General features: G+C 32.9%; 4 protein-coding genes across 6 annotated transcripts; 2 read left to right on the plus strand and 2 right to left on the minus strand.

Annotated features, from left to right (window-relative positions):
- The first annotated feature begins 59 nt into the window (after positions 1 to 59).
- On the plus strand, positions 60 to 1,443 carry LOC116338886 (electron transfer flavoprotein subunit beta). Of its 2 annotated transcripts, none has more exons than XM_031764417.1 (4): positions 60 to 190; positions 256 to 332; positions 522 to 1,061; positions 1,146 to 1,443. In XM_031764417.1, the coding sequence occupies exons 2-4, from the start codon at positions 282 to 284 to the stop codon at positions 1,317 to 1,319; spliced, it is 765 nt and encodes a 254-aa protein (XP_031620277.1). In that variant the 5' UTR covers positions 60 to 190; positions 256 to 281; the 3' UTR covers positions 1,320 to 1,443. The 2 variants fall into 2 exon arrangements, with proteins under 2 accessions (XP_031620277.1, XP_031620278.1); XM_031764418.1 differs by having other exon boundaries at positions 86 to 190; positions 260 to 332.
- LOC116338884 (protein FAM50 homolog) lies at positions 1,434 to 2,800 on the minus strand. Its single transcript, XM_031764415.1, has 2 exons — positions 2,695 to 2,800; positions 1,434 to 2,603 (listed from the first exon to the last, which is right to left on the minus strand). Exon 2 carries the CDS (start codon positions 2,586 to 2,588, stop codon positions 1,509 to 1,511), a length of 1,080 nt encoding a protein of 359 aa, XP_031620275.1. The 5' UTR covers positions 2,589 to 2,603; positions 2,695 to 2,800; the 3' UTR covers positions 1,434 to 1,508.
- Positions 2,801 to 4,776: 1,976 nt separating this feature from the next.
- Positions 4,777 to 7,982, minus strand: LOC116338520 (phosphopantothenate--cysteine ligase). Of its 2 annotated transcripts, XM_031763844.1 has the most exons (7): positions 7,943 to 7,982; positions 6,876 to 7,170; positions 6,202 to 6,445; positions 5,884 to 6,098; positions 5,611 to 5,796; positions 5,364 to 5,501; positions 4,777 to 5,271 (listed from the first exon to the last, which is right to left on the minus strand). In XM_031763844.1, the coding sequence occupies exons 2-7, from the start codon at positions 7,005 to 7,007 to the stop codon at positions 5,227 to 5,229; spliced, it is 960 nt and encodes a 319-aa protein (XP_031619704.1). In that variant the 5' UTR covers positions 7,008 to 7,170; positions 7,943 to 7,982; the 3' UTR covers positions 4,777 to 5,226. The 2 variants fall into 2 exon arrangements, with proteins under 2 accessions (XP_031619704.1, XP_031619702.1); XM_031763842.1 differs by lacking the exon at positions 7,943 to 7,982 and having other exon boundaries at positions 6,876 to 7,525.
- A 112-nt stretch (positions 7,983 to 8,094) lies between these two features.
- Positions 8,095 to 10,191, plus strand: LOC116338820 (phenylalanine--tRNA ligase alpha subunit). The gene is made up of 4 exons (XM_031764317.1): positions 8,095 to 8,483; positions 8,639 to 9,282; positions 9,357 to 9,720; positions 9,802 to 10,191. Exons 1-4 carry the CDS (start codon positions 8,202 to 8,204, stop codon positions 10,003 to 10,005), a joined length of 1,494 nt encoding a protein of 497 aa, XP_031620177.1. The 5' UTR covers positions 8,095 to 8,201; the 3' UTR covers positions 10,006 to 10,191.
- Positions 10,192 to 11,429: the final 1,238 nt, after the last annotated feature.

The following is an 11,429-nucleotide window of genomic DNA, read 5'->3' on the forward strand; positions in this document are numbered from 1 at the left end:
AGTGAGTGAGAATGTGTATGAATATATTCAAATATATGTTTAGTGCATGACAGACGGCATAAAACTCTCCAATTTTTCAACACTCATCGTATTTATGTCAAATTACAATCTATGATCGAATTGAAGTGATTTTCTTCATTTGGAATTTGGACTTTTGATCGCAAATCAACGGTATTGTATTTTAGAAAAGGTAATTCGGAAAAATATCAAATAACATTTGAAACAAATGAAAGTAATGGAAAAATTGAATTTCAGATAGAATTCGAATTGAATAGAAAAAAATGGTTCGTGTTTTAGTTGGTGTAAAGCGCGTTATTGATTATGCGGTCAAGGTATTTATCATTGTTTCTATCTTGATTTCATTGTGAACTTTATACACATTTTTTTTGCTACATTACTAGTTCATAGTATTTTTTTTTTTACGATTCTAACAGTTGAATAAGAAAATTTGGAATAAAGATAAAACTTAGCAATAAGAAATATGTTCAGTAATAAAAATGAATTATTGTGTTTGCCAATAGATTCGTGTCAAACCCGATAAGAGTGGCGTCGTAACAGAGGGTGTTAAACACTCAATGAATCCATTCGATGAAATCGCTGTTGAAGAAGCCGTTAAATTGAAGGAAAAATCAATTGCAAAAGAGATAATTGCTGTATCAGTTGGTCCAACACAATCGCAAGAGGTTATTCGTACGGCATTGGCCATGGGTGCCGATCGTGGTATTCACGTTGAAGTGCCAGCCAAAGAGGCCGAACTTCTACAGCCAATACATGTATCGAAAATTTTGGCAAAATTAGCACAAGACGAGAAAATCGATTTGATTGTTGTTGGTAAACAAGCAATTGATGATGATGCCAATCAAACAGCTCAAATGACAGCTGCCTACTTGGACTGGCCACAAGGTACATTCTGCTCAAAGATTGAAAAAGTCGGCGAAGGTTACAAAATCGAACGTGAAATTGACGGCGGATTAGAAGCATTGGCCCTAAAAGCACCGGCTGTTTTGAGCGCCGATTTACGCTTGAATACACCACGCTATGCTACTTTACCAAATATTATGGTACGAAACACAGAATACCGCTCATATTAGATAACAATTACAATGTCTTTCTCTCTCTCTTTGTGTGTGTGTGTTTGTGTATAGAAAGCCAAGAAGAAGCCAATTAAAAAGGTAACACCATCAGAATTGGGAGTCGACACTTCTCCACGTATTGAGATTTTATCCGTCGAAGAGCCACCAGTTCGCCAAGCTGGAAGTGTTGTTCCTGATGTCGATACTCTTATCGCCAAACTGAAAGAAGGCGGTCACGTTAAATAGACAAGTCATCGACTTGTGTGTGTATTGCTGAATGCATTTTCATAGAACATATTAATTTAAATAATGCCTTTCAAAGGATGCCAGTTGCAAAAATAAATAAACACAACGTTATTTTTCCATTATATTTTATACAGTATTTTATTTGCCATTTATGCCTAATTAAAGAAAAATGCCATCGCATGTTCTTAATTACTTTTTGCTTTTATCCTTAATTGTATATTTATCATAAGTTTTGGCTGGATCGTATGGTTCCCAACGACTGGCCGGGAATATATGCTTGTTCCGTTCATACCATGATCGTAGTAGTACCTTTCCTGCATGTGATTCCTCTTTTTCAACGGTAGCATCGCTGATCATACGAATGTCATCGTGCACATCAAATTGAAACAATGGTCCCGATTTACCACGCGCTTTGGTCACAATGAAATCGTAAAATGAGTAATGATGTGGTAATATCAAATCTTCCTTCACATACATTAGTTGATCGGCCATAACCGTTTTCAATTCGCTAAACTCCTTGCGAAGCGTTTCCAAACACTTTTGTAAAAATTGATAGATTGAATGGCCCTTTTTCATGGTAACTGATCGTCGATGACCCGATCCATCCCAATAACTGAATGTAATTGGTATCTCTTGATCTTTTAATGACGCTTGTTGTGCAACCCATTCTTGTCGCAGTTCTTCGCGCAAGCGATTTTCACCTTCTTCGCGTTCACGATCTGGTAAAAATGATGTATCCACATCAGGATTTTTGCGTAATTTTTTAAAGGCTGGTGCTTCGCTTGGCTCATCAGCTGTTGCCCAGGAGCTTGATTTTTTGGAACTCGATTGGCTGCTGCTGTCGTTCGATTCCTCATCACCATCTTCGTCGTCATCGTCATTTTCATCTTCGTCCTCATCCAAATTGAATGACAATGCTTGAATTTGTTTGCGTTGTTTATTCTTTTCAGCTTGTTTTTCTTCTAGAGCACGCAACTTTTCTCGATCTTTTTCGGCTTTTTTCTGGGCTAATTTTCTTTCTCGTTCTCGAACAATATCCTCTTGCTTTGCTTTCATTTCATCCAAAGTAACCAAACCAATGGTTGATGTTTTGAGCTGTTGTTCGACGGCATCGTAATGGGTCGCAAACTTACTCTCAATATTGTTTATTTTGAGCTCTTCTTCGATCTTCTTTTTACGAAATTCAATTTCCTGCTGGGCGATTTCTCTCTTTTTCATGAGCTGCATGGCTCGACCAGCCTCACTTGCGGCTCCTTTGTAGTGTGCCATTTTTGTTGTTTATGTCTAATGTTTCAAATGGAATAAATAACACTTAATTTTAATATGAAACACTCGAATGTAGTTGAAATTGGATATGTGTTCAATGTTTAACTACCAGTTGCGATAAATTCAAGAGGAAAACAAAAAACTAAAAAGAGTCGTGCTGTTGCTTTGATGACAAACACAGTAATTATTATTTTGACACTTCAATTGACCAAGTGTACAGACAGCGCCATCTTTAGAAATGATTTTGTGGAGAATAACCGGATGAATCGTTCGCATTGTGAAGAGACAGTTGCTGTTTGAACAACTGTCTAGAGAATCTTTATGGTAAAAATTGACCATAAAAGCCCATCATTGAACTGAAAACATTTTCATTTTCATTTCAATTATAAGTAAGTATATTCAAAATAATCGGAACGAGCACAGCAAACGACGATACATGAAGAAAATCTACGCAATGACTACACCTATGTCGCTGACTCGCTGTTACTCGTCTTAATGTATGCTCGTTGCCATTATGTTAATCCACATTTTATCGTAAAATCTTCTATGTGCGGCTGTGCCAAATAAATTGAGTCGCATTGGCCTTTATACAAGTACATCGCTGTTTTATGTTTTAATTTTATTGAATTTCTCTAAAAAAAAATCAGCAATTTTTTGAGTGAAAAATGACTTTTATTCATCTCAATTTTCATACAAATGTGATAATTTGGTCTCTATATAATTCCTTATCAACACATCAATATAGACATTTAGTGCTTATTAACATTTAAAGAAAATCAAATTAATAAAAATGTTCCAAAAATGTGGAGCATTCGATCAAAATTAATTTTGGAAAACTAATTATTCCCACTTGATGTTATAGTTTTATTTATTTAAACCCGTTTTAATGTGTAATGGCATGAAAATGGAAATATTCACATCTTTTTGCTGTTTTCTTTTTGAGCAAAGCATAAAGAGTAGACATATCGTAATAGTGTCAATGTGGATGCATTTTTCCTAGCATTTTTCATACGTGCTCATTCTGTGCGAACAAAAATCTTGCTCATAACAACATTAACAATAAATATCTGAGATTATGGTGTATGATAATTTTGTAATACTAATTTAAATTAATCAATTTTTTTAATGCATCTTTTGTTTGAAAAATTCCACACACCAAATTGATACTGAAATTGCTTTTCTATGCAAGTATATTTGATCTTTTGACTGTATTCTCTAGATTCAGGACATTGAAGGACTTTATATCTAATAACTACACATTCAAATCCACATGGAGTTTTTTAGTTTAAAAAGTTTCATCAAATAAAAATGCATTCGAAAAGTCTAAGATTAAAAAACCCTGTAGTTAAATCTTTTGTTGTTATTTTTTGTTCGAAGCAATAGCATAAATATAATGAGCAGAGATTGAAAAGGGGACCCTAAAACATTTAATAAGATAGATTCATTTAATCAATTTAGTTTAGCATTAATCTTATTAGTTTTTGTTGAATAAATTTTGTTCGCATTCGATATGTGTTTATTTTTAATTTAATTTTAATCGGGCGAATTTCCATACCAAATTGAAATTGGCCCATTGAATGATCGAGAAAATCAGAATAAAGAAATATCGAGCTAAATGTGTATAAAAATAGTATGTGATATTCTCCATTTAACCAATAGTTTTAACGAAAATTGAAGAAGGCATAATTCGGATTACAATTGTACAAAAATATTATGATTAATAATATTTCAAAGATTGGTAGGGCAGAAAATGACACCTCAATACTTTCAAAATTCATTGGTTCTAATAGCTAAATTTTCCTTCACGTTTATTTGAAGCTGTTTTTTGTTCCACTAACTTGAATATTTGTTTGTTTGTTTGTTTTTTTTTCTCTTTTTAATGTTTCATCTAATATTGGTATAAAGGAGGCACACAACTGAATCATGCTTAATTTTAATAGTATTTCAATACTACTGGAATATTTTGTGGGTCTTATATTTTTGCTCTAAAATAAATAATTTATTATAATCTGTCAATTATATATGTTTTGATAATGAGTCCATTGATATATTCTATTTAATAATTTATTAAGTCACATAAATATATGTACAAAACCATTTTGTAAACCATATAAATAAATGTAAAAACTAAAAAACTAAAAACAAAAATAAAATAAATAATATTATTATGTTTGTTTGCGTCTTATAGAATTAAAAATCTATGAAGAGCACAATTTTGTAGATCAAAAAAAATCTTCAAACAATTTCCCCAATTGATGAAAATTAGTCAAATAAAATGCCTAAACCATGTTTGTTTTACAAAAGATGCAAGATTTGTGTACATGAATTCAAAAAAACTACTTCTTGTCAATTTCAACGAACATTTGAATCATCAATCTGTGCCGTGTGTTTAAGAACAAAAACAATTTTCATTGATTTTTCTCATACAAAAAAATACCCCACAAAATAAATAATTTTCTACATTCATGTCTCACTTCTGTATGGAAGTCACACACGTACACACATAAAGTCTTAATTTTGAAACGTCTTATATTTAGAATTTTCTTTTAAGACCAGCTCCACCCGGATTAAGTAATCGACAAAAATGTGGCATCGTCACTTTGCAATCAACTCGCAATGGTTTTCTTCGACGAACAACAGGTCATTGCAAAGGTATTGCGGCCATGAAGTCTTCATGACATTGCACCTATGATAAAGAATAGAAAAGCAGATTAGCGTTATTGCAATGTTCAATGGTGAACGAAATAAAAATATGAACATAAAAAAACGAAAACATGCCACATCCGCTACTATGTGCTCTTCAATCTCCATTCCAGCTAACAATTGGTCTTTTGTCAGATTTATTTCATATGAAGTTGTTGGTGTCACAAATATTACACGGCTCTTTCTCGTTTGCAGCATATTTGCAATCACAAGCTGCATATGAAAATTAAAAAGTTACATTAAAATATATAGTTATAAATATATAAGGGATGTTAGATACATTATGTTACATTATCAAAGTTGAATACGATTAAGTATATACCTTGTGTTTGTACTTGTTCAGACTATCACGCGATTTGACGATCAACAGATTTTCATCTGTTTCTAACTTGAATGAAACCACAAATGCGTCTGGAACCCATAGACTGACCAATGGTGCCAACATTTTTGGCACAAGCTGTAGGGAAATCGTTGGTGCTCCATGACCTGATTGCATTTTGTGCGTTGGCTAAATGGGATGTGTATCATTAGAAATGGAAATTAGAACAAACACGGAAAATGCATATCAGTTTTTTTGATTGAACAAGAACAATACCATTTTATCGGAAGGAATGTAAAAGTCGGATACAGCAGCCGCCAAATAAAGAAGAGCACGTTTATCAAAGGCAGCCAAACATTCACATGCAGCACGCAATAACCACATATAGTCAACCACACTTGTAAAGTTTATATACAATATTTTGTTTGCTTCCTGTGCTATCTTGTACTTGGCCAATATTGGTGCCAACACATCTACCGAATCCGGTTTCACTGTACAGTTGATGGAATGGAATAAAATTGGTATATTGCATTAAAAATAGGAACATTTAAAAAAAAAAGAACAAAAAAGTGTAAGTAATGATGGTAATTATACCAAATATTGACGGTGTGCCGCTTTCTCCATTTTCCATGGTTTCTGCAACGTCGAGCATATCAAAAAATTGTTGACCAGTAAAATGTCGTGTAAATGGTTCCATTGATTTAAGCCGATGCATAAAAATCACAGCATATCCATGATCCAGAAAATATTCGGTTGATGCAGAGCCCCGAGTACCAGCACTAAAATTATCTACAAATCGAACCGTATTATGCTCCAAAGGCACCGTCGTACCGCCAGACTAACAAAAGCAAAAAAAAAACACAAAATCAAAATCCACTGACCAAATTAAATTATGTATTCTATTCATGTCAGACTATGCATAAATTAAGTTCTAATTCTTTACTGGGGCATACGTATGTTTCTAACTTTATCCAAAAAATAGAGAGAATTTAATATTTAATAACGTCCTCTAATGACACTTTCTGTTATCAACTTCGAAATTATATGACATTTATATAATATACACATGTTAAATGTGAAGCTAAAGAAATTGGAATACATATGACGTTTTATATGATAACAACTTAATTACCGATTACATCCATTAAGATATTATTAGTCAACGCGAAGGTCTAAGCACTTTTCATGAACTCAAAATCAATACCATGCCAATGGTAATGATTAGAAATTTGGGTATGAGTTAAATGAAATCCATAATTCGTACATACCGTGACAAGGACAATTGAATTCTGATCTTCATTATGTCGCTCACAAAATTCCTTCAGCAGTGACCGATTATCTTCAAAATCTGCCGGTGGCAAATGGTTTGCGTAAAATTCCTCCCAATGCGATGATGACATTTTATTTTAATTTTTGTTGTGTTGAAAAAAAGTTCACGGAGTTCAAATTTCTTGTCACTTTTTTTTTATTAAATTCGATTCCTTTTATTACTGTGGTGTAATTAAATGTAAGACATTTGTAGTTTTAGCACGATATTGTTGCTTTGTCAAATATGTTTAGTTACTAAGCAATCAAAAAAATGGAATTGAAAAAATGAAGAACGAAAAATAATAGAAAATTTAGTCAGTTTTTTTGAAAGAAAACTGGAATAAAATAAATAGTTAAATGCTCAAAAAATCGAACACAGGCCACATGACAATAAAAACTGAACTGAGCTATGTTATTATAGCGGAAGCAGACACTGACGGTTGCTTCTGATAAAATGCTAAATCGATTCACTCAACACGTCAGTTTTCATTCCAACCAAAATGGGATAATATGACAAATGAACATTTCTATTTTGAAACCACTGAAGACGTTAGGCACACATTAATTTGATTTAACTTGAATGAATTTGTGCGAAATGTTGGTTCAATTTATATGAATTCAACACATTTAGTTTGTAATGGATTTTTTTTTAAATTTAAAATGTAGATATTTTTCATCGTTTTTTCTTCATTTCGATGATTTTGCAAATCACATACTCAAAAACACTCCACAAGATGGCATTTGACGTACAACTCATTTACTTTGCTTAACTTCAATTCATATAAAATACAGAAAATTATTCGAAATAATCATTAGGTATGTTAATTCTTCTAATGAGCTTCAAAACACGTCCGAAGACTAGAGCGAAAAAAAAAACAACACAATTATATGGACAATTTTAATTTCAGTTTTAGCTTTATATGTATATATAGTTAATGGTAGACCATTTTAAATGTGTATCATTCTGAAAATTAAATTATCTCATTTTTGAATTTAAAAAAAATATGAAAATGTAATTAGTAACTACATTTAAGTTGTCCAAACTAAAGGTGTGAAGAAATAATTTTAAAAATGTGTAAATTGGAAGTTGTGCACGAACCACACTGGAATATTGGAAAATTCAAAATGGCGCTCTCCACTTGACATTCATCTTGCAAATATGCTGTTAAACGTCAGTGGTATTGTCAGTTCTGCCGTTCCTTTTCGTGTACAAACAACGTGTTGTTTACGTGTTCTTTAGTTTTTTCCAATTTTCAATAGCTCTGTAGAAATTTAATACTTTTAAAATGCAACTTGAATTAACGGAACAAATTTTAAAATATGTCGATGAAAATGGTCAAGTCGATACACTGGATTTGGTACCAGTTTTTGGTGTTGACCATCAAAAGATCATCGGTGCACTGAAAAGTATTGAAGCCAATGGAGAATTATTGAGGACTGAACAAAATTCACACAAAAGCTGGGGATTAAGTGATGAAGGAAAAGATGTACTCGCCAATGGAAGTCATGAAGCGGTCGTTTTCAATGCTGTTCCAAGTGAGGGAATCGCCCAACCCGATTTAATGAAGGTAAATTACATGATCTTGGTGTAATGATTTTATCATTTAAGATGTGTTATCTTGGTGTAATTATTGCATCATCTAAGATGTTTCATCTTGGTGTGATGTTTGCATCAGCCAATTTTTGTGTAATCGACATTTAAAATTGTCATGATTCATTGAAGATTTCACCAAATGCTAAAGTGGGATTTAGCAAGGCGATGGCTCAAGGCTGGATATTGGTTGATAAATCGGGCGGTAAGCCGATTGTGAAACGAAAAGTTGAATCAATTACGGATACGGTGCAAGAAAATCTTCAGAAAGTAGAAGCCGGTCAAGCTGAAAGTCTTACTGATGCCGTTCGTGCCGATTACCGCAAGAGAAAATTGTTGCAAGAAATTACCGTCAAAAGTTTTATCATTTCGAAAGGAAAAGAGTTCACAACATCGTTGCAAAAATTGGAGGCCGATTTGACAACCGATATGCTCGCTTCCGGCTTATGGAATACATTGAAATTCAAGCCGTATAATTTGGATGCTTTGGGTACAGTTCCAGATGCCGGTTACTTGCATCCATTGCTAAAAGTTCGAACGGAATTCCGGAACATTTTTTTGGAAATGGGTTTTGCTGAAATGCCAACGAACAATTTTGTTGAATCGTCTTTCTGGAATTTTGACGCACTTTTTCAACCACAACAACATCCGGCTCGAGATGCACATGACACATTCTTTTTGACAACACCGAATAAAAGTCATAAGTTCCCAGAAAATTATCTCAATCGCGTTAAAGATGTTCATTCGAAAGGGGGCTTTGGATCTCAGGGATACAAGTTAGTTGACATACATTTCTCTTTCAATTCGTATATTTTCATATTTTTTTTCTGACGAACGAATGCATTTTCAGGTATGATTGGAAACTTGAGGAAGCACAAAAGAACTTATTGCGAACACATACAACAGCAGTGAGTGCCCGAATGTTGTATAAATTGGCAAATCAGGAAGGTGGTTTTGTACCAGTCAAATACTTTTCAATTGATCGAGTATTCCGAAATGAAACACTGGATGCTACGCATTTAGCTGAATTTCATCAAGTGGAAGGGGTTGTCGCTGATCGCAATTTAACATTAGGAGATCTTATTGGCGTTATTGCTGAATTCTTTAAAAAATTAGGAATCGATCAAATCGAATTCAAGCCAGCATACAATCCATATACTGAACCAAGCATGGAAATCTTCTGCTTCCATCCCGGATTGAAAAAATGGATCGAGGTATAAAAGAAATGTTTATTTTTTGAAATTAAATGTTTGCCAATAAATAAATCGATAATCAAAATGTTAATTTCATTTTAGGTGGGCAACTCGGGAATGTTCCGACCTGAAATGCTGCGGCCCATGGGTTTGCCAGAAGAAGTGAATGTGATTGCATGGGGATTGTCATTAGAACGGCCAACAATGATTAAATATGGCTATAATAATATTCGAGATCTTATTGGACCAAAAATCGATTTGAGAATCGTTCAAAACAATCCAATTTGCCGCTTAGATAAATCCTAAGCAAACTCACCGAGAAAGAAACATACACACACACACACACATCAAATATGCTGATTACTTTTTTCAAATTCATTGAACCACACAAACTATAAATTATTTCACAACATGATGATATTCCTTCTTGACTCGAAGCAACAAAAATAAATAAAGAAAAAAACATTCAATTTGCATAGCAATATAAACATATATCTTTGTTTTTTTTTAACGGTCAAAATATACAAAATTGAAAAATAAACACATCCCTATAAAATCGGTGTTGTTTTATTAAGAAAGTAAAAGGGAAACTTTTTCATCAGGTGTTTATTGACAATTTTCAATGCTATAATATGCAAAAGAACTTGCAAAAAGTATGTATCCAAATATATAGTCCAAAAACGTAACGTGGACTCCAAATCCTCTTATCGGATCAAATTCACTTATTGATTATGAAGCTGGTTCTTGCGATACAACAAGCAAGTTTGGAGCTAGTTTCATACAAAAGCCTTATCTAAATATTCTTCCCAGACATTTTGTACGTTAAATGTAGTTTTAAATGTGGCCAACTAGAAAAACAGGCAGATAGACGGGTGAGTAAAATACACAGTGGATGTTTGAACAAGAAATTCATGGCGAAACCCTCCAATTGCCAGCCTCTTCATCTTAAAAACTTTAAATTCAAAGCTTAATCAATAAAACAAAAAAAGAGTCTCCACTAAATGCTCAATTTTGAAAAAAGTGTAGCAAAGAGATGTTTGACTTCAACTTATTTTTTAATGCAAAAAATCTAAATTTTCAAAGGTGGTTGCTATTATCATTTACAATTAGAATTATTATATATGCTTTGCCTTATTTGTTCGTTTTCAAATCTGAACAATGAAACATATGACAATGATGCATTTTTCATTGATGAAAAAGATTAAGATAAATATGGAATGGTATGTATTTGTTTAGTGTTTAAACAACTACATACCGTTCAGAATTTTAGATAAGCTAACGAAACGCCCAATAAAACGTGAAACTTGATGAAAAATGTACAAATAACACATTCCATTTACAATCAATCTATTTTAAATACACAATTTCTTGCGGCCATAAAATCGTCCGTGCACACACTGTGCTTGCAACTGTTTTGTAACAACTATACATATGGCTGCACTATGCCGAACAGATACTAAACGAAAATAGATAAAAACTGAATGGTTTGTATACATGCATGTTCCATATTTATATATATGTGTGTATTTAGGTGTTTTGTTTTCGAATTTTGTTGCTTTCGATATTTTTGAGATTTGTCGCTTTCTCAATTTGACTAAATCAAATGCAAAATGATTTTACGGGAAATAGTATGAGCATATGCTATATCAGAAATCGAACGAATAAAGAATGAATTTATTTGATGCTGCATAACAAATATAACATATAACATCAATGCTAATGTTAATTTC

This window comes from Contarinia nasturtii, unplaced genomic scaffold, assembly GCF_009176525.2.
Source record: "Contarinia nasturtii isolate CC-2019 unplaced genomic scaffold, AAFC_CNas_1.1 Cnas_scaffold_414, whole genome shotgun sequence".
NCBI classification, from domain to species: Eukaryota; Metazoa; Arthropoda; class Insecta; order Diptera; family Cecidomyiidae; genus Contarinia; species Contarinia nasturtii.

Bases quoted from the DNA above. Each gene is read 5' to 3' on its own strand.
- LOC116338520 (XM_031763844.1), bottom strand. From the start codon at position 7,007: ATGTCATCATCGCATTGGGAGGAATTTTACGCAAACCATTTGCCACCG. The intron at 5,797-5,883 runs GTATTGTTCTTG...CATCCCATTTAG, and splicing joins ACATTCCTTCCGATAAAATG to CCAACGCACAAAATGCAATC. The intron at 5,272-5,363 runs GCATGTTTTCGT...TCTTTATCATAG, and splicing joins AGCACATAGTAGCGGATGTG to GTGCAATGTCATGAAGACTT.
- LOC116338884 (XM_031764415.1), bottom strand. From the start codon at position 2,588: ATGGCACACTACAAAGGAGCCGCAAGTGAGGCTGGTCGAGCCATGCAG.
- LOC116338820 (XM_031764317.1), top strand. From the start codon at position 8,202: ATGCAACTTGAATTAACGGAACAAATTTTAAAATATGTCGATGAAAAT. The intron at 8,484-8,638 runs GTAAATTACATG...GATTCATTGAAG, and splicing joins CCCAACCCGATTTAATGAAG to ATTTCACCAAATGCTAAAGT. The intron at 9,283-9,356 runs GTTAGTTGACAT...ATGCATTTTCAG, and splicing joins TTTGGATCTCAGGGATACAA to GTATGATTGGAAACTTGAGG.
- LOC116338886 (XM_031764417.1), top strand. From the start codon at position 282: ATGGTTCGTGTTTTAGTTGGTGTAAAGCGCGTTATTGATTATGCGGTC. The intron at 333-521 runs GTATTTATCATT...GTTTGCCAATAG, and splicing joins TTATTGATTATGCGGTCAAG to ATTCGTGTCAAACCCGATAA. The intron at 1,062-1,145 runs GTACGAAACACA...GTTTGTGTATAG, and splicing joins CTACTTTACCAAATATTATG to AAAGCCAAGAAGAAGCCAAT.